At 42.4% G+C, this 24,028-nt stretch overlaps 1 protein-coding gene across 1 annotated transcript; it reads left to right on the forward strand.

Moving 5' to 3' along the window:
* The first annotated feature begins 12,175 nt into the window (after nucleotides 1-12,175).
* LOC138926898 (uncharacterized) lies at nucleotides 12,176-23,890 on the forward strand. The gene is made up of 3 exons (XM_070282504.1): nucleotides 12,176-12,476; nucleotides 22,786-23,440; nucleotides 23,867-23,890. The coding sequence occupies exons 2-3, from the start codon at nucleotides 22,967-22,969 to the stop codon at nucleotides 23,888-23,890; spliced, it is 498 nt and encodes a 165-aa protein (XP_070138605.1). The 5' UTR covers nucleotides 12,176-12,476; nucleotides 22,786-22,966.
* The last annotated feature ends 138 nt before the right edge of the window (nucleotides 23,891-24,028 follow it).

A 24,028-nucleotide genomic window follows, 5' to 3' on the forward strand; every position in this document is an offset into this window, starting at 1 on the left:
TCTACATAAAATTTAATAACTAAATCATTTCCGTCAATTGGTTCTGTGGAGTTTTTAATTCTTTTCTTCTGAACATTTATGTGCCCATCTCTGTCAAGATATATACCTGTAAGACTTTCAACTTCTCTTTCGAAAAGTGAGGAAAGATCTCTATCATTTGAAAAGTTACCAAACTTGTTAATAGACATTTTATTATTAAACAAAAGAAGCAAGCGTTTGCTATTTTATTAACATATAATTTTTTCTTCCCATAATTCTTCTATTACCGAAAGAATTTCATTGGTATGATTATTATTACCAGCAGCTCTTGATGCCATTAAGAGTTGTAATCTTTCAACAAGTTCATTAACATTATCCCAATATACATAATTTGGTGGTGTTTTCTGTAGTTTCATATACCCAGATCCGCTATATTCTTCGTTTACTGAAGATTATATTAAGGGTTTAATAATTGAAGAATATTTTTTAGAACGATTTCCTTTTATTTGTTCATTTGGTTCATAGTTTCTTTTGTGAGCACTTGTTTCAATTAAAATGTTTTTATATGATTCTAAATCATTCTTAGTATAATTCTCTGGGTTATTATGAAATATTAAAGAGTATAGACCTGGCGATAGAGTCCATAAGTTTCCACTTCCTAATTCAATTACATTTCTTTTAATGTTAAGTGTACTATTACCCAACATTAGTATATTATTTTCTTCTCTTGGTCCATAACTGTTATCTAAAATCTTATCTTGCTTTAACTGATTAATGTTGAGATTGTACTTCCCCTCCGTTTCTTCATGATCACTTTCATTTAAATCATCTATATGAGAGTGTTGTGGAACAGTTTCATCTCTATGTGAGTGATTTGAAATATTGAAATCATTTATAAAAGAGTTCTGTGAATAAGCATCAGTATAAGCATCACTCTCACTATCACTTTCGTTTACTATCTTATCCGCCCTTTCTTTACTTTTTGGTACTTCGATTTTTTCTTTCTTGACTTTAGTCTTAATATCATATGTATCATTAAGATATTTTTGTTTTTTCTTTTTTTCAGTGAGTAATTCGTGTAAAGGTTCTGTACTAGGTTTAAGAGTTTCTAGCAAATTTGATACGTTCTCATTTTTGACTTGCTTTAATTCCTCAAATTTTCTTTTCAAAGAATTTCTACTTTTCGTCAACTGTTCTAAAAGTTTACGCTTCATTGTTGTAGTTTTCTCAGACACTCATCGATTACTGTGAAAAATGTAATACAATTTAAATATTTATAACAAAGTGTTTAAGTTTGATTTAAATTTTTTATTACCTGGTGAAGTGGAACCCCTTAAGTGGAAGGAATCATTCATAATTCCCCTACATAAAAAAGGGAAAAAATCCGAGGCTGCCAACTACAGAGGCATCTCTAAGTTGTCGGCAATTCCAAAGTTATTTGAAAAATGAATTACCCCTCACTTGCAACACCTTTGCTCTTCAATCATCTCTCCCTGTCAGCATAGCTTTATTAAGCGCCGCTCCACCACCACAAACTTATTGGAGTTGACATCCTTTGTCATAGATGGCTTTTGTAAGGGATATCAAACCGATGTAATTTACACAGACTTCAGCAAAGCATATGATTCAGTTAATCACTCACTCTTGTTGAGTAAACTGAATATGCTGGGTTTTCCTATAGACCTCTTTACGTGGATCTCCAGCAATTTAGATGGAAGGACACAAAGAGTCTTATTTAAAAACATACAGTCCCATCTGGTCCGTGCTACATCTGGCGTCCCTCAAGGAAGTCATCTTGGCCCGCTATTATTCACGCTTTTTATTAATGACTTGCGCCTGCTTTAACGAACTCTCTAGTTCTTATGTATGCAGATGATGTAAAGCTTTGTCTTCAGTACAAATCCATCTCTGCCCAATGCAGTCTTCAGTCTGACCTTGAGAACTTTCAAAAATGCTGTTTAGCTAATGATCTAATACTTAATGGATCAAAATGCAAGCATATGTCTTTTTATCGTTCTTGCCCTCTGCTACGTATTCCATTAATGGGACTGCCTTAGAAAAATTAACCCAGGTTAATGATCTATGCATCCTATTACCATATTTTCTTAATGGTTAATAAGGCTAAAGGAGTCCTTGGTTTTATCAAAAGGTGGTCAAAAGAATTTAATGACCCCTATATAAACAAAACAATATTCATTTCTTTGGTCAAGAACTTTTTAATATTTGCACTTAGAGGTCTAAACTGGGATGCAAATCTTCACCTTCCATCTTATAATAGTAGACTCTTACTCATAAACTTACCTAGCTTAACAAATCGTAGGACAATGCTCGGTGTAGTCTTTCTGCATAACCTTATTAACGGGGATGTAGATAGCCAGCATTTTTGTGTCCTTGTGTCCTTCCATCTAGGTACCTGGAGATCCACGTTAAGAGGTCTTTAGGGAAACCCAGCATATTCAGTTTACTCAACAAGAGTGAGTGATTAACTGAATCAAATGCTTTGCTGAAGTCTGTGTAAATTACATCGGTTTGATATCCCTTACAAAAGCCATCTATGACAAAGGATGTCAACTCCAATAAGTTTGTGGTGGTGGAGCGACGCTTAATAAAGCCATGCTGACAAGGAGTGATGATCGAAGAGCAAAGGTGTTGCAAATGAGGGGTAATTAATTTTTCAAATAACTTTGGAATTGCCGACAACTTAGAGATGCCTCTGTAGTTGGCAGCCTCGGACTTTTTTCATTTTTTATGTAGGGGAATTGTGATTCCTTCCACTTAAGGGGAAAAATCGAGGTTTCCAAAGATAAGTTGAAAAGTCTTTGAAGAGGTTTGCACAGAGCCCTGGTGCAGTATTTTAGCACACAGCCTGGTACTCCGTCGGGGCCTGGCGAATAAATGGGTTTTACCCTTAAAAGACCAGATAATAAGTTGTTCTCAGAAAAAAACGGACAGAAAATAAGATTTGCTGCTTGAATGTTATATGAGTAAGGCTGTCAAATTAGGCGGAGAATAAGTTGTTTGAAAAAATTCTGCGAATAGATCGGCAATGGCCTGATCAGAGGTCGCAGAGGAATTTTCAAACGTAAGCAGGGGTGAAAAAGATACGTGTTTACGCTTAGTGTTTACAAAATTATAAAACTGCTTTGGATCCTGAGTAAATTGTATCCGGCAGCGGTCAATATAATTCCTATAACATTCCGCGTTATGCACGGTAAAATTCGACCGAGTTAGTAGGTATCTTGAAAAATCAACACTACTACAGGTTTTTTTGTATTTGAGTAAGAGCCTATTTTTAATATTAATTAGGTTAGTGAGGCAGTTAGTGAGGTTAGTGAGGTTGTATACCAAGGAGGATTCGTTGAAGCGGACGGATATTTCCATGGCACACAGGAGTCAAAAAATTTATTTAAAGTAAAATAAAATTTTTCTAAAGTGACGTTAAGATCAGTGCATGCCAGAATATCGGACCAATCGTATGTATCAATAAGGCTATTAAGTTTCTGAAAATCAGATTTACGGAAGCAGCGAATCTTATTTGCCACGCATGAAGACATCTGATCGATACCAGGAATAGTTTCGATAGAGACCTCCAGCGTGGGGTGATAAGGATCCTCTGGGGTTGAAAGGGAAAGCTCTGGAGAGAGCGGTACCATCAGGATCAGATACAAAGCATAAGTCTAAAAGCCGACCTAACGAATTTCTAACATGGTTACTAAGTGAATAGTGAATAGTTTAAGCAAATGGGGCAAAACCATTGCTTAGATTTCTCTCTCAAATTTTGAGAGGAAACTAAACTAAAAATAAATTTAGAAAAAAACATTAGATAATTTAAAAATAAAATTTAAAATTTTTAAATTAAAAAACAAAAAAAATATATATATATATATATAATAATTTTAGCATAATAATAATAAAACTTACCTTGATACATTTTTTATCCAAGGATTTTGCGCTTTACACCCTTCCTCTAACAGAAGTAAATTTATTGAATTTACCCTCACTTCGGGAGGGTAAAATATGGGGCCAAAAATAACTGATAACTGTGATACTGATATCACTATTATTTTTCATAAATTTCCCGATTTCCGTTGGTTTCAATGGGAATTCCAAATCAGAAAAATTTATTGTGTGGCCATTGTCATCATCAGATATATTTACTTTGTATTGGCTTCATCTATGTGCATTTATTATTGCCTTTTTCTTTTCTAAGGCTACTGGCGTTTTGATAAAGGAGGATCCTCTTATAGGTGAATATTTATTAATATTAATTTCCAATCGATTTAGATGGAGTAAAGTCCATCCACTATCCTTTTCTTGGAACTCCTCCATCCTCGCCAAAATTTTTTCCATATGATGTGCGTACTCATTTTCAAGATCTGAGTACGCACTTAAAATTGTCATTTTGCTCTGAAATGACTTTATTTCAAAGCACTCTCTATCTTCCTTTAAAAGAGCATATTCCCCGAATAGTTTGAAATTTATTTTTATCGAGGAATAGCTCTGTAATAAAGGGTAGAGGTGAGGTAGGAAAGCTTCTCCTGCTTCCCCCATAAATTTAGATGGATGAGTAATGTTTTTATTTACATTTTCAAAAACATAATGGACTATTCTCGCTGTGAATCCTTGTGAAATTTTTTTGATTCGTCCATCCACAGGTTCAATCACATTCCTTTTATTCTGCTCCGTCCTCAGACGGTGGCTCCATGTCTGGTTACCCTGGATAGGGTAATGTTGCATTTTTCACAGTAGATTGCCATTTTAATTTTTTTTAGTATGTGTATTAAATTCTGTAAATAGTTTTAGATTGTTTCACATATTTTTCACTGATTTTTTTTTTGGTTGTCAACTTTTACTTGACAATCACGTAGTGTAGAATTTTGAGATAGTTCACTGTTTATATTGTGTTTGTATAAACTTTGTAAAACTTTACGAATTTGACGGATTCGAATTTTTTTCTTAAACTGAACCACTTTCCCCATTTCATCTTATCACATAACATTTTTGAAAACTTAGAAAGTAACCGTTTTCTAGTCTCTATAAACGTGTGAAAAAAATTCAGGGGAATTAAAACTAGTTTAACTTGTATTTGACTAAATAACCTGTCTAACTTGTGTATATTCTAATAGGATCCACCCTCTATAGAATTGAACCATTTAAGACACGATGGTTTCACACTCCCTCCCCCATCTAATCCTCACACTTGGGGGAGGATCTCGAACTTACGTTTGTTTCACACTCACTTTCCCACCTAATGCTCACACTTGGGGGAGGATCGAGAACACCTCGAACACACGCTTGTTTCACACTTCATCCCCCATCTAATGCTCACACTTGGGGGAGGATCGAGAACACCTCGAACACACGCTTGTTTCACACTTCATCCCCCATCTAATGCGGTCTAATATCCCTCAAACCAACACCTGCTGACCACAAGACTGAAGACAGGTTACATGAACGAATATCACCCTAATTGGATCAACACCTGTTTAATCAACAAAACGGTTACGCATAATAATATAACTACCACCCCTCCCTCTACCCACCAAATATCGTTGAAAAATTCCTAAACGTGTGTGTAGGGGGGCGTGGTTCCGCAAAAAGATTCCAGAAAAATTAGAAGTCGGAGGCGTCTTTGGTTTCAGTATAAAAGCGCGTTCAGCTTTATTGGCTGCGTACATCGAATTGATCTTAAAAACTAGTACAAAAAGAGATCGCCGACAACCAGCGAGCGAGAAGAGAGGGCACAGAGGGGCGAGTGTGGACGCGCTCTTCAGCGCGGGTGCGCTCTTTAGCGTGGGTGCGCTCCCCATTCCCCATTCCGCCCCCCTTGCAATCGCTCGGGTTGCAATAGCTCCCTCGAAGTTATGGCTGGTGGCAGGCTCCGGACACGACCCATCCAAACACAGTGCTCTGGGCCACTGGGAGTCCGTCCTGGATCTTCAGGAAGCCCGGTTGAATAATCCGTGGGTACATATCTGCGCCCAGGACGACGGAGATTGTCGCTGGCAGATGGAATCGCTCATCCGCCAGGGTCACGCCTCGGAAGTGGGCACGCACCGCCTCGCTCAGCTCCCGGGACGGCGTACGAACTCGCACGTGAGGCTCGATCTTGAACATGACCTCCAGCCGAACGCTGTCATCGGTCGTTGACCCCACGGTGGCGGAACACACCTGTTCGTCCCCCACACTGGTAGTGGGCAGCCGGAAACACGCAGCGAGCGAGGCGTCGATGCAGCTCGAGGGCGTGCATGGGTCGATGAGGGCCCCCGTATCGAAGCTCCGGGTCCCGGTGTCGATCCGCACTAGTGCAGTCGGCAGCACGTTGACGCTGTTCCGTTGCAACAGCGATGAGAGGGTGAGCGCAGCGATCGCGTCCAGCGGGGGCCCTCGACGAGAGGCGGAACTTTGCCTAGGTGCGGATGACGCGGGCGGATGAGCGGTGGTTGGCAATCGAGGAGTGGCGGAAGAAGGCCGAGGATGCATCGACGAGTGCCGGGACGACGGTGGCCGTGGATCGGGTTGGGATTGCCGGAAAGTGGCGGACCCAGGCCGAGGAGCACCCGAACCGCGCCGGGAGTTGGCGGATGACGGCCGGGCGCCAGACGTGACACTCTGTGTCCTGACTCCCGCGCTCCGTGACCGGTGCTCCTCTTGGCGTGCCTTGCGCCGAGCCCGCGGCTTCTCCACGAGATGCAGAAGCGTGTGGTGATCCTGTCCACACGTCTTACAGCCGTCACCCCGACGACAGGATCCGTCGGAGTGCTCGTGGGCCAGGCAGCTCGAGCAATACCGGTTCACAAGAACCGCTCGGAGCCGCTTCTCGGCGCTAAGGCATAGGAAGCGCCGACACTTCTTTAAGGCGTGGAACGGTAGGATTGAATACCACGAGTACATCTGCTCTCCAGCGATGCTTGGGTGTTGCGTGGACGTGGCGACATCGTGTTGGCTATGGCTGACGGAAATATGATAAAGGAAAAAATAACATGATCAGAATCGGTGTAAATGAAGGTTCGGAACTACGGGCAGAGCTACGGGACAGCACAATTGGACAGGAACATTGGAGCGGAAGAAATGTTGATCACTGTGGGTAGGCGGACGCGTCCAACGGAAGAAGCACGACCTTAACAACGGGCCGCTTTACAAGCCCTCGCGCGGTGCGGATGTCGATCACGCGGACATGGCCATCAGAGCCGGGATACACCTAGTCAACCCTGCCTAAACGCCACTCATTGGACGGAAGGTTGTCATCCTTGATGACGACCATATCCCCAACGCGGAGGTCCCTCGTAGGGGCTCGCCACTTGTTTCTCTTATGGAGCTCCTTGAGATACTCCTCCTTCCACCGGAGCTGAAATTGCTGCTGAAGCGCCTTGAGGTGTTGCCAACGATTGATGATGGAATTGGTGTCCCCCTTTATCTCGGGCTCGACCGTGGCGAGAAGTGGTCCTCCCACAAGAAAGTGCCCGGGTGTAAGAGCTAGCAGGTCAGCAGGGTCTTCGGACATTGGCGCGAGTGGCCGCGAATTCAGGCACGCCTCGATCTTCGCCAGGAGAGTAGCCAGCTCCTCAAAGGTGTATTTTCGCGTGGCGGCGGACTTGTAGAACAAGGTCTTGAAGCTCTTGACCCCTGCTTCCCAAAGGCCCCCCATGTGGGGAGCTCCCGGAGGAATGAAATGCCAGAGAAGCTGCCGGTGACTATAGGCACCGGTCACAGCCCCCTTTAGGCTCTGGAGAAAATCGCGGGATAGTAGAGCAGCTGCTCCCACAAAGGTCTTCCCGTTGTCGGACTGCACTTGACGGGGGCATCCTCTCCGGGACACGAACCGTGCGAAAGCCGCCAGAAATTTCTCGGTCGTAAGGTCCGACGTAGGCTCTAAATGGATGGCCTTAGTGGAGAAACACACAAACACCAACACATAACCCTTTGTGATGAGACAGGCCCTCCCCGTATAGTTTTTTATCTCGAAGGGACCGGCATAATCCACACCGGTGTGCGTGAACGGGCGCGAGAAGGACGTCCGTTCCTTGGGTAGCTCTCCCATGAGTTGCGTCTGCAACTTCTTCTTGTGGATGACACATACCTTACAAGAATGGACAACGGACTTGACCAAATTCCTCACCCTTGGAATCCAGAACTTGGCCCGGATCAGACGGATCATCAGCTGACTGCCACCGTGCAGCGTGATGCGATGTGTAAAATGAACCAGGAGTCGAGACAGCTGACACTCGTACGGAAGGATAATAGGGTGCCGTTCGTCATATTGGAGAAGCTCAGAGGACGTGACCCGGCCGCAGGCTCTCAAAAGGCCTTGCGAATCCACGAAGGGGTTCAGATTCTGAATCGGACTGGATGCCGATATTGGACGCTTTTCGCTTAAGCAGCCCATCTCAGAGACGAAGTGTCTGCGCTGAGTGACGGAAACTAGAAGACGTTCAGCCGACGTAATCTCATTAGCGGTCAGGTGCTCTTCAAACGAGGGTCGAATCTTCCGCGCGCGCTGGATGAAGCGATTAACATAGGCAAGGACTCGTTATGCCTTGTCGAGTGTGGAAAAACGCTCAAGGAGATCTTCGGGGGGTACTTTCGCGACATGGACCTTGACTGCTCTCTTCTCGAGTTCAGTCACGGGGGTATCATAGCCTTGAGTGGGCCAGTCGCTGCGAGGCCTCTGCAGCCAGTCAGGACCGTGCCACCACAACTGGTTATCTGCAAGATCTTGGAGAGCTACGCCCCGGCTAGCGAGATCCGCAGGGTTATGCTCGGAGCGGACATGTGCCCATTTCTGCACGTCGGTGAACTGGGTGATCTTGGTCACCCGGTTGGCCACGAACGTTGTCCACTGGCACGCTGGCTTATGCAGCCACGCGAGGACAATAGTCGAGTCGGTCCAACAGTATAGGGCAGACGCGGGCCCTGGCATTTGTGGCAGAACGGCGGTGGCCATCTCGGACAACAACAAGGCACCGCACAGTTCTAGTCGAGGGAGCGACACCGTCTTAACTGGGGCCACTCGAGTCTTTGCAGTCAGCAGGGTCACTATTACCGTGGATCCGATTTCGACACGAACGTAAATGGCTGCGCCGTACGCCTTCTGTGAAGCGTCGCAGAACCCGTGGTGTTCGACCTTTAGGTGTGGTCGGAACGCGACCCATCGAGGAACACGAATCTGATCGAGCACCGAGTAATTCTTTAGGAAGTCAACCCATCGCTGACAGAAATCTTGAGGGAGGGCGTCATCCCACCCTAGATCCAGAAGCCAAATGTCTTGCATGAACATTTTTGCCCGAACAATGAAAGGAGCAAGCCAACCTGCTGGATCGAACAATTTGGCAATTTGGGAGAGGACTTGGCGCTTTGTGAAAACCGAGCCGGAAGTCAATTCTGGCGGGACAAAAAATAATTCATCTGTCGTCGCTTTCCACCGCACGCCGAGTGTCTTGGCCGTGCTCTCTGCATCGATGTCGAGAAAGTCAGCACGGAGACGGTGATCGATCGGAATGTCGGCCAGGATTGCCTTGTTATTCGACGTCCATTTCTTAAGTGGGAACCCTGCTGACTCTAGCGCCCCTTTCAGCTCCCGAATCGAAGCTTGGGCTTCAGTTTTGGAGTCTGCCCCCGCTAGAACGTCATCAAAGTACATAAACTGCCGGATAATTTGGCTTGCCTGCGGATACTTCGACTCTTCGTCGTCAGCGAGCTGTCGCAGCACACGGATCGCCAGGAACGGGGCACAATTGACACCGAAGGTGACCGTTTTCAACTCGTAGTCGCGGATATCCCCATCGGGATTGCGAAACAAAATACGTTGGAGCGGAGTATGCTTGGGGTCTACCCAAATTTGCCGATACATCTTCTCGATGTCGGCGTTGAAGACAAACCTAAAGTACCGCCACTTTAGGATTTGAATCGTCAGGTCGGATTGTAAGACCGGGCCCGCGTAAAGAATGTCGTTCAGACTGGTCCCGTTTGCGGACGGGCTCGAAGCATTGAAGAAGTCGATGTACTCCTGAATTACCGAGTCATAGCGGGCCTTAAGGGGCGGGTCCCTCTTCAGGCGCTGCTCGTTACGCAGAAACTGAGCAAGGGCAAAGGACCGTGAAGCCGCTAGCTCGGAACCCTTCTGCCCGGGGTCGCGTAAGGGGAGCGTTACAACGTACTTGCCACACTCGTCTCTTTTCGTCGTCTGGACAAAATTGTGCTCGCAAACGGAATCCGATTCCGAACTTATCGGTGTTGGCACATCTTCCACCTCCCAGAATTTGGTGAGGAGCTGATCCAGTGAGTCACCGAGGCTGGGGGCCACTCGTGTGGAAAAAACGGACACGCTGCGGGGATTGGCTGGAGATAATGGGCCTGTCAGCACCCATCCAAAAATGGTCTCCTGACCGATAAGCAACCCGCATATGTTAGCCTTGGCGTTACCGAGGAGAATGGACGGAAGAATTTCAGCTCCTATTAGTACATCGACTTGGGAGCTCTCAAAGAAGTTGGTGTCCGCCAGGGGAAGGTCGGGCAGCCCCTTGAGACGATCGGCAGAACGTAGGCCGCAGTCTCTAATTGTAGCCCGGGTCTAGACGGCGACCGAATGGAGAAATGGCACAATTTTGTAGACTGCGCGGAAATGGTCTGATTAAGGCCGGAAACTTGGGCTTGAATCGTCTTGAAGGGTGGTTTGACGAGGTTGAACAGTCGTTCCGTTATGAAGGTCGCTTCGGACCCTGAGTCTATCAGAGCTCGTGCCTGGAAGCTGCACCCCAAATGGCACACGTTGATAAGGGCCGTGCCTAATAGGACGGCTCCTGACCCGGAAGCGAAACACACCTGCACATCCGACTGATCCTCTGAGCCGTTTGTGCTTCTGGCAGTCTGTGCGGGTCGAGCCCTTGCTGTCGTAGGCGGACTTGGAGCGGTGGCGAACGGATTGCCGCGGTGCAGAAGGGTGTGGTGTCGGCTGTGACATGTGAAGCAGGTATGGGCGCTCGTGCAGTCTCGTTGCTGATGCCCTCGGGCAAAACAGTTCAAACATAGCTGCTTCCTTTTAATGTAGTCCGAGCGCCCATTTACGTCCATTTCCAAGAACCGCGGACATAAACGAATGGGGTGGTTCTCCCTCGAACAGAGATCGCAACCCTTGGGGCCCGGAACCACTCGAGTCTCGTATGAGTGGAGCCTTCGAGCAGGGGCTATTGGAAAAATGAGTTATTTTATTATTAAATAATAACACCTTTGTTATTTTAAGCTTTATATTTCATTTATTATTCTTTTCAATCGCAACACCAACGCACATGCACATTTGTTAAAGGAAGAAGGAGGAAAGAGGCAGAGATCAAGTGTGACCAACTTAGGTCTCAAAATATAATACCTCACTTAGTATGCATGCTATTTTTGTATATTGAATAGAGGTGGTATTTCAACACGCCCCCTCAAAAATAACATCGCAAATCATAAAACTAAACATATTACATATTCATTACTTATTCTAATGTGGTTGGTGTGCATTCTGGGAAGTGCTAACTGATTCAGCATTTGCTGCTCGGGACCGGGGAAAACCCAGAAAAACCCGATCAAATCGCTGTTACTTAAAAGTAAACAAAAACAAAAATTTGCATTTCAAAAATTCAATAAAACTAAAAAAAATATAAATAAAAAAAACATAAGTATCTTTAGAAATAAAATAAAAATATTCATTTGGGCGTGGTTTTCATGTTTGCCCTTTTTAGAAAAAAAATAAAAGTATTTTCTTATTAGTTATTATCGTCGAACCGCAGCTTAATAATCTTGCAGCAATCCCAACTCATCTCGCAACTTCAAAAACCTTGGTGCAGGCAGCGGCTTAGTAAAGATGTCAGCAATTTGGTTATCTGTAGAAATATACTCAATACAAATCACATTATTTTGTACTTGTTCTCTGGCAAAATGATATTTAATATCAATATGTTTGGCTCGTTTATGACATGAGGGGTTATTTGCTATGCTAATACAGCCTTGGTTGTCTTCATAAATTTTAATAGGGGTTCTAAGATTGATGTAAACACTACTTAAAAGAGATTTTACCCATAGGGCTTCTCTTACAGCTTCGAATAAAGCCATATACTCAGCTTCAGTTGACGAGGCTGCAACTGAGTTCTGCCTTTTCGTGTTCCAACAAATAACATTTGAATCAAACATTTTAAATAAATACCCTGTTGTACTTTTTCTATCCACCTCATTACTTCCCCAGTCGGAATCTACATAACCAGTTAATATGTTTTCACATGCGGCATTTCTTTTAAATATAAGTTTCATATCAATGGTTCCCTTTAAATACCTAAGAACTCTTTTCAAACACTGCCATAGCTCAAAATTATTTTTGCTACTATATCTACTTAAGATATTTACGGCACAAGTTAAATCTGGACGTGAACATAGCATTACATACATTAAACATCCAATGAGATTACGACACGGAGCATTGCAGTTTTTATCAGAACTAAGAGATTCATAATTTAGTTTATTTGGTAAGGGAGTACTGACTGCATTACAGTTATCCATGTTAAATTTATTTAAAATATTTTTAATATAAGCTGCTTGACTCAAGCAAATTTTGTCTTCATACATTTCAATTCGTATGCCAATAAAATGTCGTATTTCCATTAAGTCAGTCATTCTAAACTTCCTGTTTAAGTATTGTTTAAAATTATTCATTCTAGTCATATCCCCTGTAGCTATTACCACATCATCAACATAAAGTAATACATATATATTTTCTTTGATATCATCTCTATTAAGTATATATATACAGCGATCTACTGGAGAGTTTACAAATTCACATTCTTTCAACGCGTGCTCAAACACTTCAAACCAGCATCTTGCTGCTTGTTTGAGCCCGTAAATTGCTTTATTCAATTTACATACTTTCTCAGAATTTTCTGATACACCTTGAGGTAGTTGCATGTATATCTCCTCCTTTAATGTACCATTTAAGAAAGCTGTTTTTACGTCCATTTGATGGACTTTCAAATTATATTGAACTGCCAATGATAGTATAAATCTAAAACTTGCGATTCTAGCTACAGGAGCAAAGGTTTCCTCATAATCCACTTGATATTTTTGAGTAAACCCTCGGGCCACTAGTCTTGCCTTATACCTAATCGGATTTCCTAATTCGTTATATTTAACAGAAAATATCCATCTACTGCCTACAATATTTTTGTTTTCAGGCCTCTCTATAATTGTCCAAGTATTATTTATGTCATGGGCTGCTAACTCTTCTTTTATGGCTGCCTCCCAAAACAATTTATCACTTCTATGCTGTATTTCATCAAACGTATTTGGCACATCATTGAAAATGGTGTGGGCATTTAACATAAATTTTTCTAAATTATCATCGTCCTCATTATAGGATATCTGGGGCTTGAACTTTAATCTTTCGCTTCTTCTATTTACTACATTAACATCATTATTTTCATTATCACTACCATCATTTAAATTGGGATTTTTATCAGTTGCAACTGCACCTGATTCCTCAGCTGTTTCGCCTTCCGCCTTCCTCAGCTCTCATTCCGGTTGTTATATTCCTTACTTTCATTCAGGAGTTCTATATTGTCGTATTCCTTACTTTCATTCAGGAATTGTTCTCGCTTTCTTTTCTTACTTTCATTCAGAAAATTTTCATCACATTCCTTACTATCTTTCAGGAGTTTTGTTTTGTCATATTCCTTACTCTCATTCAGGAATTCCGATTGTTTTGTTTCCTTACTTTCATTCAGGAATGTGGTTTCATTTTTGATAACTCGAGAATTAACCATATTGGTTTCATCAACCACAACATCTCTTGCGACAATAAATTTTTCGTTAACAGCATCCCATAATTTATAACCGTTTGGTTCATATCCAACTAAAATACATTTGTATGATTTATCATCAAATTTTCCTTTTTTAATTTTACTATGTACATATACAGTTGAACCAAACACTCTTAAATATTTTAGACTTGGTTTTCGATTATGCCACATCTCGTAAGGAGTCTTTACTATGTTTTCAAGTGCCCGAGTTGGTATTCTGTTAATTAAATATGTTGCAGTTAACACGGCTTCACCCCAAAAGCTTTTATCTAATTTTGCACCACTGACCATGGCACGAGCCTTTTCTGTTATAGTTCTTATCATTCGCTCAGAAACCCCATTTAATTGAGGCGTATGTGGCACCGTTAAATGATATGTTATTCCTTTCTTTACACAAAACTCACACATTTCATTTGAAAGGTATTCTCTGCCATTGTCAATATACAAATTAACAATTTTGAGATTGAAATGCGCTTCACTCTTTGCAACATAATCTTTAAACATATTAAATACATCGGATTTATATTTCATTAAATACGTTACACAATAATGTGTAAATTGGTCAACAAAAATTAAATAGTAATTTTTGTCATTTACTGTCACAGGTGAGATTGGGCCGCAAACATCTGAGTGTACTATGAATAGGGGTCTCTTTATATAACTCTTATCTTTAAATTGTTTAAATGGTAATCTAGCTTGTTTTCCATTTAAACATGGTTCACAGATTTCATCTGATACCTCTAACCTATTAAGAAGACTATTATCACTAAATAGATTATTCCGTTTAATCTGTAACAATTTTCCATTACTTATATGGCCAAACCTCTCATGCCACAACCGATAACAATGCATATGTTTTATCTCAGCACTATATGCCTTAAATTTAATTATAGGTATATTATTGATCATACCTGAATTCTCCATGATCACCCGTCCATTTTTTGATATGGTGACGCCATTTCTGTCAAACGCAATTGACATGTCTGCATCCTGCAGGCGCTTCACTGACATCAGATTTCCAGCAGCTTCTTTAGAGTAGAGGACGTCTTCCAGGGTTATCTCAAAAACATTTTGCAGTCGCACAATGCCACGCTTAGTGGCGTATATATATTCGCCTTGTTTTGCCACAGCTATTTTAACTGGTGGCTCCAACTCTACACTGTCTGCAAACAACGACTCATCATTTATGAGATGATCACTTGCCCCAGAGTTTAGGATAAATCCATATTTATCCACTAGCACACTGTTTTCCACTTTCTTCAACATAAATGCGATGCCCTGTGATGCTGCGTTTTGAGCTTGGCTATTTTCTTTATTACTTAATATTTTTTTATAATGGTAGCAATCTTTCTTAATGTGCCCTTCCTTTCCGCAATGGTGACATTTAATAGTAAATTTACCCTTCTTAACAAATTTCTTTGGTTTGATTACCTGATTTTTAAATTTATAATTTTTGTTTTTATTTTTAACAAAAACATTCATTACTTTCTTGCTGGTGTCATTGTGATCATTTTTTATTTTAATTTCCTGATCGAGGAGTCTATTCTTTACGAAAGCTAAGGTCAAATTTTCTTCCGATAAGGTTTCTATGGCGGTAACTACTCCGTCATAGGAAGAAGGCAATGTTATGAGTAAATGAGACACCTTGTCCATTTCATCCACTTTTCCACCCGCGGCTAGCAAATCACGAATCAACTCATCAAAGATATTAAAATGGGTTATTAATGCCATCTCACTTGACAGCTTGAGAGAGAGCAGTCGTTTGCGCACAGCCAATTGTGTTGCCAAACTTCTCCTTTCATATATCGCGTCCAAATTTTTAAAAATCTGACACGCGGATATGTTGCTTGTTGCGAAATTCAAGTATGAGTCGCTTAAGTACTCTATCAATGTACTTTTGGCACAACGCTCCGCTTTCTCCCAAGCGTCATCCACTTCATTTGGCTTTTCTGCGTCAACGACTCTTAGTACGTCTAATTCAGCTAATAGAGCCCTAATTCTGAATTTCCATATGGAATATTTTTCGCCATCGAACGGCTTGATATTACGCTTTGCTTTGTCCATCTTCACACAATATACACACACAGCAACAGTAAATCTGACTTCTCACGAAAAAAAAAATTTTACCACAAGTCGAATTTCACAATCTGATGTAATCCTAATGTAGGATTCGTTAAGCAAGATTATTTTATTTACTAGGCATGGACTGGGCCCATAACCTATTGGAAAAATGAGTTATTTTATTATTAAATAATAACACCTTTGTTATTTTAAGCTTTATATTTCATTTATTATTCTTTTCAATCGCAACACCAACGCACATGCACATTTGTTAAAGGAAGAAGGAGGAAAGAGGCAGAGATCAAGTGTGACCAACTTAGGTCTCAAAATATAATACCTCACTTAGTATGCATGCTATTTTTGTATATTGAATAGAGGTGGCATTTCAACAGGGGCAGTAGGAGTTCCCGACCTTGGCGGAAGTTGCCCGGAGCCACTAGGTCTGACGTCGTCGATCGCTTCCAGAGTGCGATGGCGCTCTGTCAGGAAGTTCTCTAATTCCTTCCATGTTGGAATTTCGGCCTTGTTATGAACGGATTGCTCCCACATGGAAAGTGTGACTTTGGGGAGCTTTGACGAAATCATAAACACCAGGAGGCAGTCCCAAGCCTCAACATTGATGGCGGACATTGCTAGGGCTGTCAGACAACTCTGAATGGTGGCTTGGAGCTCCTTCAGCGCGACCCCGGACTCTTGAGAAATAGCCTGGAGGTTGAAAAGGATTTTCAACTGGCTATTGACCAGTAGCCGCCGGTTCTCAAAGCGGTCTGTGAGGCTTTGCCAAGCGACGACAAACCCCTCATGGGTAAGCGGAGCCTTAGAGACAATGGCGTGGGCGTCTCCACTTGTTTTGGACAGTAAGTGGAACAACCTCTCTACCGGGGTGAGCCGCGAGTTTTGGATGTAAATGGCCGTAAACAAGTCTCTGAAGGTGGGCCACCGAAGATAATCACCCGCGAAGACCTCGGTGTAAATTGATTTATATTATTGAAGTCGAAAAAATTTGAATTATATTTATAGCTGGCCATTATTGAATTATATTTATAGCTGAATTGTATTTGTTAGTTGTTAGTCCGTAAATTTACTCTTAGATAGCTTAGGGCGGAGCGGGAGCGAAAGCTCATATTCGCTCTTGTGCGAATTCGCCCCGCTTCGCCGCAATAGATAAGTTAGGCTTAAGATTAGAGAAAGATTAGAAAATATACTCGAATTTATAACGTTGAAGAAGCAAGACCTTTCGTTTTCGTTTTCGCCCAGTTTTTTTTTATTAAATATTAGCAGCCACCCTTTTTGTTTTGTTATTTAAAGTGTGATATAAAACAATCTCGTTAAACATTTTGGCGCCCCCGGGTGGACTTAGTGCGAGATATTTAATAAATAAACAAAAACAAAGTGACAGTGACACTGTGTAATTACACATAATTACACACAAAAAAAATATATATATATACATACAATTTAAAGAGCTGCTCGCGACGCGTCCGTGCTGTGGAAAATAAAACCCAAAAATCACCGCGTCGTGAAACCCTCAAGCCTCGCAGGATCGTCACCGCAGGATCATCACCGCAGGATCATCACCGCAGGAACTTCGCCACTTATCAAAACCAATCTCCTTCCATGCCGTGCACCTGCATCGACTGCAACAGGAAAGTGGCAGCGGGATTAAAGGATCCCAAGGCAGAACCCCAGGTATTTGTGCGAAAAATTGAAAGTTGAGAAGAGACAAATTAAATCTTCGTCTTGTGCTGAAATATTGCACCCTCCTTTCAATTCTTGGCGCATACGTACTTGAAATTAGTAGAGCTTAAAAATTTGAGTAGTTAGTTAAATTATTAACAAACTGCCTGTGGCTAAAATTGACAAAAACATACATAAATACATATCCACATCACTGTCGCCCTCCCCTTTACCCCTCGTTCGTTTTCGCCAAACAAAATAGTTAAATTTAGTGCAGCCAAACATTTATTTATATACAAATATATGTACAAATATAATACATATTTACGTGCATAAATAATTTGGCGTACATACAAATATATGCAGCGGTAAAATTTTCGTTTTCGCTCCAACCGTTGTCCGCTGCTATATATGTATGTATGTATGTATATGCATTAGTTTGGCGCATTTTATTTTACCGGAACGCCAAGTGACGCGCTACCCTATAATTGTGGGGTATACACCTTTTTCGGTGTCATTGGCAACCAACTATTTTTTTGGATACTCAGTGCCTCGACTATCAAATAATCAAATAATTAATTAATTATTTATCTTTTTTCGCCATATTAATTAATTAATTTTCGTTTTCGCTAGATATTAAATTAAATATTTTTTTTCATTCGTTTTCGTTTTTTGAATTTAATTTATTAATTAAATAATTAAAATTAAAAAATTTTGTATATTAGTCAAAATTTTTATTTTTTTTGCTAATTAAAAAATAAATTAAAAAATTTTTTATTTAAAAATAAAAACAAAAATTTTAAATTTTTTATCGTCGTCTGTTTATTAAAAATAAATAAATAAATTTTAAAATGGAAAGTAATAAACAGAAAGTAAAATCCACGACTCTTGATGAATTAAGAAGAAGATTAAATGTCGGAGTAAAAAGCATTCGCCGGTTAGAGGAACGTTTGGAAGCTGGGTCAGTTCCTTTAGTGAAGACCGAGCTAGAGTGCCGGCTTCAGGTTTTAAATGAGACAATATTTAAGGCAAACGAGTTGCAAGACCAGATCGAGCAATTAGATGAGGAAGATGAATTTGGAGCCGAGTTGGAAGAATTAGAGATAACAACTAAGGCAAGGGTGATGTCTTTATTAAATGCCTTCACGTTAGCTGAAGAGTCCCCACCAGCTACTGAAATTTCTGCAGCCCCAACTCGAGCTCGACTTCCCAGTTTGGCATTGCCAAAATTCAGTGGAAACTATTCGGAGTTTAAAAATTTCATGAGTCTCTTTGAGACATTAGTAGACAAGGATGTGAACATTCCTGTTATCGAGAAATTTAACCATTTAATTTCTTGCCTCTCTGGTGAAGCCTTAGGAACTATCAAGGCATTCCAAGTCACCGAGAGTAATTACGACAAAGCTATTGCTAGTCTAAAAAGAGTTTACGATAACGAATGTCTCATCTTTGCGAACCAAATAAGCAAATTATTCAGCCTTCCGAAAGTTTCCCAGCCGTCTGCGTCGTCGTTGAGAGGTCTCATCGACACAGTGTCATCGATCTATGGGTCACTATTATCCATAGGAGATGACACTAAAATTGCAAACTCAATGATCATTCATTTAGTTTTGAGTAGAGTAGATCCAGTGACCAGAGAAAAATGGGAAGAGTCACTGGATTATGAGGAATTGCCGCTGTGGTCCGATTTCGAAAAAATATTAAACCGTAGGTACCAGCACCTGTCCGCTGAAGAGACTGGCAAGCCAAAACAGGAGAAAATTGGGTTCGGGAAGCAGCATAATAGGAGTTCGTTGACTTGCTCCGCTTCCAATAAACAAGCTTGCAGTTATTGCAACGCACAAGACCATAGTCTTGCCCAGTGTAGTCCGTTCGCTCGCCTTGCTGTAATGCAACGGTTTGAGTTTGTCAAGTCAGCCTCATTATGTTTAAATTGTCTGCGAAAAGGTCACACGGTTGCGAAGTGTAAATCGACTAGATGTCAAATTTGTGCAAGATCGCACCACAAACTTCTGCACCGATTTACTGTGACCGAAAATAACTTGGCATTACCACCCCCAAATGAACATCCTCCCCCAGCGCTACATCTTGATGGCCCTTCTACGTCACATGCTTTCCATGCGTCATCACTAGAAAGGGTTTTGTTAGCGACGTCGATCGTAAGCGTTAGAACTAAAAATGGCGAGCATATATTGGCCCGAGCACTACTTGACTCTGGGTCACAAATGAACTTCATTACTGAAGAACTTGCTCAACGCTTACAGATCCGTAGGGAGGAATCGTGTATAAACTTGCTTGGAATCGGTCAAGCTAATTCCCAGGTTAAGAAAAAGATACACACTGTGGTGAAGTCAACGATTAATGGTAGTGAATTTCCGTTCGAATTTTGGATTTTGAGAAATATCTCGGGTTATCACCCTGACCAGTCAGTGAACGTGAAAGATTGGGACCTACCAAAGAACTTGCCGCTAGCAGACCCATATTTCTACAAACCTCAGCGGATAGATATGTTAATTGGAGCTGAGTCATTTTTCGAATTGTTGTCCGTCGGCCAAATAAAACAAGGACCAAACCATCCCATCCTCCAAAAAACTCTCCTTGGATGGATAGTATCGGGAAAATATAAAGCAAATACCTCAACTCCTCAACAGCCTGTCTCTAGCCTGAATTGCCAAGAAGAACTACTCGAGTCGATAGATGGCAATTTGAAAAAATTCTGGTCGTTGGAAGAAGTACCAACTTCCAAAAAGCTTTTGTCACCTGAACAAGAGTTATGTGAGGAACATTATCAGAAAAATACAGTTGTGCTGCCTTCAGGTCGATTTGAAGTCAGGCTTCCATTTAAATCGGATCCAAGCGTTTTGGGAAACTCGTTCGAGGTAGCCAAACGCCGTTTTTTGTCGCTCGAGAGAAGATTATCTCGAGATCCGAATTTAAAGAAAATGTATGTGGAATTCATGGAAGAATACGAATCCTTAGGTCATATGTCCCCTACAAGCAATGATGTTCTTGCTACTCCACACTACGTCATACCCCATCAGTGTGTCTTACGGCCTCAAAGCACATCGACCAAATTACGAGTCGTGTTTGATGCGTCTTGTAAGACATCAACACATAAGTGCCTTAACGATCTGTTGATGGTTGGTCCTACCATCCAGGAAGAGTTGTATTCAATTCTTCTTAGGTTCCGGCTGAACAGATTCGCTCTGATAGCCGACATAAAAAAGATGTATCGCCAAGTAATGGTAAATGAAGCCGATAGGCGATACCAGCTGATAGTGTGGAGGAAAGACCCATCAGAGTCCTTGAAACTGTGCAAGCTCAACACCGTTACATATGGCACTGCGCCAGCCCCATTCCTGGCCATAAGGTGTTTGAAGAGGTTGAGTGAATCTGTGAAAAATACATTCCCTCGAGCTGCCGAAGTTATTGGGTCTGACTTTTACGTCGACGACATGTTAACGGGTGCTGGTTGCATTGAGGAGCTAAAGACAATTAAGTCTGAAGTAACTCAGGTTCTTCAAAACGCTGGGTTTGAATTGAGCAAGTTGTTTTCAAACTCGCCTGAAGTTACTCCATCCGAGAGCACGGTTAAGCCAATAACACTTTCGGACTCAGACCTGACTAAAGCATTAGGAATCGCTTGGGTTCCTAAAGAAGATGTATTTAAATTTGAAATTGATGCTTCAGTCATGGGTCAAAGGGCGACCAAGCGGAACATCCTTTCGGTGACATCGAAGTTGTTTGACCCCCTTGGCCTATTAAGCCCTATACTTATAAAAGGAAAGATCGTATTGCAGGAACTTTGGCTAAATAAGCTAGATTGGGATGAGTCAATTCCACTGCACTTAGAAACAGCGTGGAACAAAATACAAGTTGCCCTGTCGCAATTAGAGGACATCTCAATTCCGAGATTCGTGTTTACCGAGCCGATGTCACCGATTCAAATTCATGCCTTTTCTGACGCATCGATGAGAGCCTATGGAGCCTGCGTCTATATTCGTTGCAAATCTGCAGAAGGTATTAAAGTTTCATTGTTGACGGCAAAGTCCAAAGTAGCGCCGCTCAAGACAAAGACGCTCCCCCGTCTTGAGTTATGTGCCGCTCACCTTCTCGCAGATCTCTGCCGCAAGATAAAGCCTCTGATAAAAGTTCCGATCGAACGAAGTGTATTTTGGTCGGATTCAGAAGTAACTCTTCATTGGATTCGTTCCCATCCATCGTCGTTGTCAACGTTCGTATCGAATAGAGTAGCTGAAATTCAAGAGTGGTCAGAGGATAGCACGTGGCGGCATGTACCAACTAATCAGAACCCGGCAGATATAGTGTCCAGAGGTGGAGACGTAAAGGAGACTGTAGAATCGATCTGGTTTACAGGTCCATCGTTTTTAAAGGAACCGGAAGATAAGTGGCCGACGAGCCCCCGGTTTGATCTGTCACCAGAACTTCTACAGATGGAAGCGAAAAAGAATGCGGTCGGATTAACCGCAATCGTATCTACCTCAGATTTATTGGAAGTGATAGAAGGTTATTCCTCTCACCTAAAACTGCTGCGAGTGTTCGTTTATATGTTCCGCTTTATAAGGAAATCGAAGAAATTAGTAGTGAATTCTGATATTGTTCCCTCACCTGTCGAATATAATGAAGCATTCAAGAAAATAGTCGAAATAGTCCAAGAGCACGAGTATCAAGATGAAATAGAAAAGATCCGAAAAAATCCTTCGAAACCCTTTCTACACGAATCTTCAGAGGCTGGGCTTACCTTTTCGTTGGTGCGGGTTGGGGGGCGACTAGCTAATGCTCCTATATCGTACGATGCCAAGTTTCCAGTATTGTTGACAAAACGCTCTCAATTTGTTCAGAGCTACGTCCGATACTTGCACGAGTCGAATTTTCATGTGGGTCCACGAGCACTTGTGAGTCTTTTGCGACAGCGCATATGGATCGTAAATGCGCAGGAAGTCTGCAGTCAGACAGTACGGTCATGCATTCGCTGCTTTAAATGCAAGCCTCGTCTGATGACTCAAATCATGGGTGATTTACCCTTAGATAGAATTCGTGCTCTCCGCCCATTCTCCATATGTGGTGTTGATTTTTGTGGCCCTATAGATACGACATTGAAAATTCGTGGTAGGCCACCCTATAAGTCCTACATTGCCTTATTTGTTTGTTTTGCGTCCAAGGCAGTTCATTTAGAAGTAGTTTCCGACCTTTCAACTGATTCCTTTTTATTGGCTTTTCAAAGGTTCGTTGGGCGCCGAGGATGTCCGCAGATCGTGCACTGCGACAACGCGACGAACTTCGTCGGAGCGAGTCGCCACTTCGCAGACCTTCGTCGGAGAATCGAGGACGAGGTCGACGCGGTCACGCAATACGCATCATAAAGCGGATGCGTATTTGCGTTCATACCGCCGCGGGCTCCGCACATGGGCGGACTATGGGAGGCAGGTGTGAAGTCTGCAAAACACCTACTCCTACGAGCGGTAGGGAACGCCAGACTGACCGCGGAGGAGCTGCAGACCGTCCTCGTTGGAGTCGAGGCCGTCCTGAACTCACGACCCCTGGGGGCTCTGAGTCAGGACCCAAGCGACGGCGAGGCGCTTACTACCGGGCACCTGTTGACAGGCGGGCCGCTCATCGCCCCACCAGCACCGCGGACCCCGGACCAGCAGGGTCTAACGTGCTTGCGGCGATGGCGGCTTGTCTCGTCAATCAAGCATATGTTTTGGCAGCGATGGTCCCGGGAGTACGTCTTGGGCCTACAGGCGCGGTCGAAGTGGCAGCACCAGGAGGACGACATCCGGACGGGCGAGCTGGTCCTGATCGCAGAGGATCACCAGCCGCCACAACAGTGGCTCACGGGACGAGTTGAAGCAACAACCGCCGGCGCGGACGGAAGGGTCAGGGTCGCCGTCGTCCGAACTAGCTCTGGAGCGGAATATAGGAGAGCGGTCCACAAGCTGGCGCGGCTGCCAGTTAGTTGAAGCCTGATGGAGGCCTTCAACGGGGCCGGTGTAAATTGATTTATATTATTGAAGTCAAAAAAATTTGAATTATATTTATAGCTGAATTGAATTTGTTAGTTGTTAGTCCGTAAATTTACTCTTAGATAGCTTAGGGCGGAGCGGGACCGAAAGCTCATATTCGCTCTTGTGCGAATTCGCCCCGCTTCGCCGCAATAGATAAGTTAGGCTTAAGATTAGAGAAAGATTAGAAAATATACTCGAATTTATAACGTTGAAGAAGCAAGACCTTTCGTTTTCGTTTTCGCCCAGTTTTTTTTTATTAAATATTAGCAGCCACCCTTTTTGTTTTGTTATTTAAAGTGTGAGATAAAACAATCTCGTTAAACATTTTGGCGCCTCCGGGTGGACTTAGTGCGAGATATTTAATAAATAAACAAAAACAAAGTGACAGTGACACTGTGTAATTACACATAATTACACACAAAAAAAATATATATATATACATACAATTTAAAGAGCTGC

Source organism: Drosophila bipectinata, chromosome 4 (genome assembly GCF_030179905.1).
Source record: "Drosophila bipectinata strain 14024-0381.07 chromosome 4, DbipHiC1v2, whole genome shotgun sequence".
NCBI classification, from domain to species: domain Eukaryota; kingdom Metazoa; phylum Arthropoda; class Insecta; order Diptera; family Drosophilidae; genus Drosophila; species Drosophila bipectinata.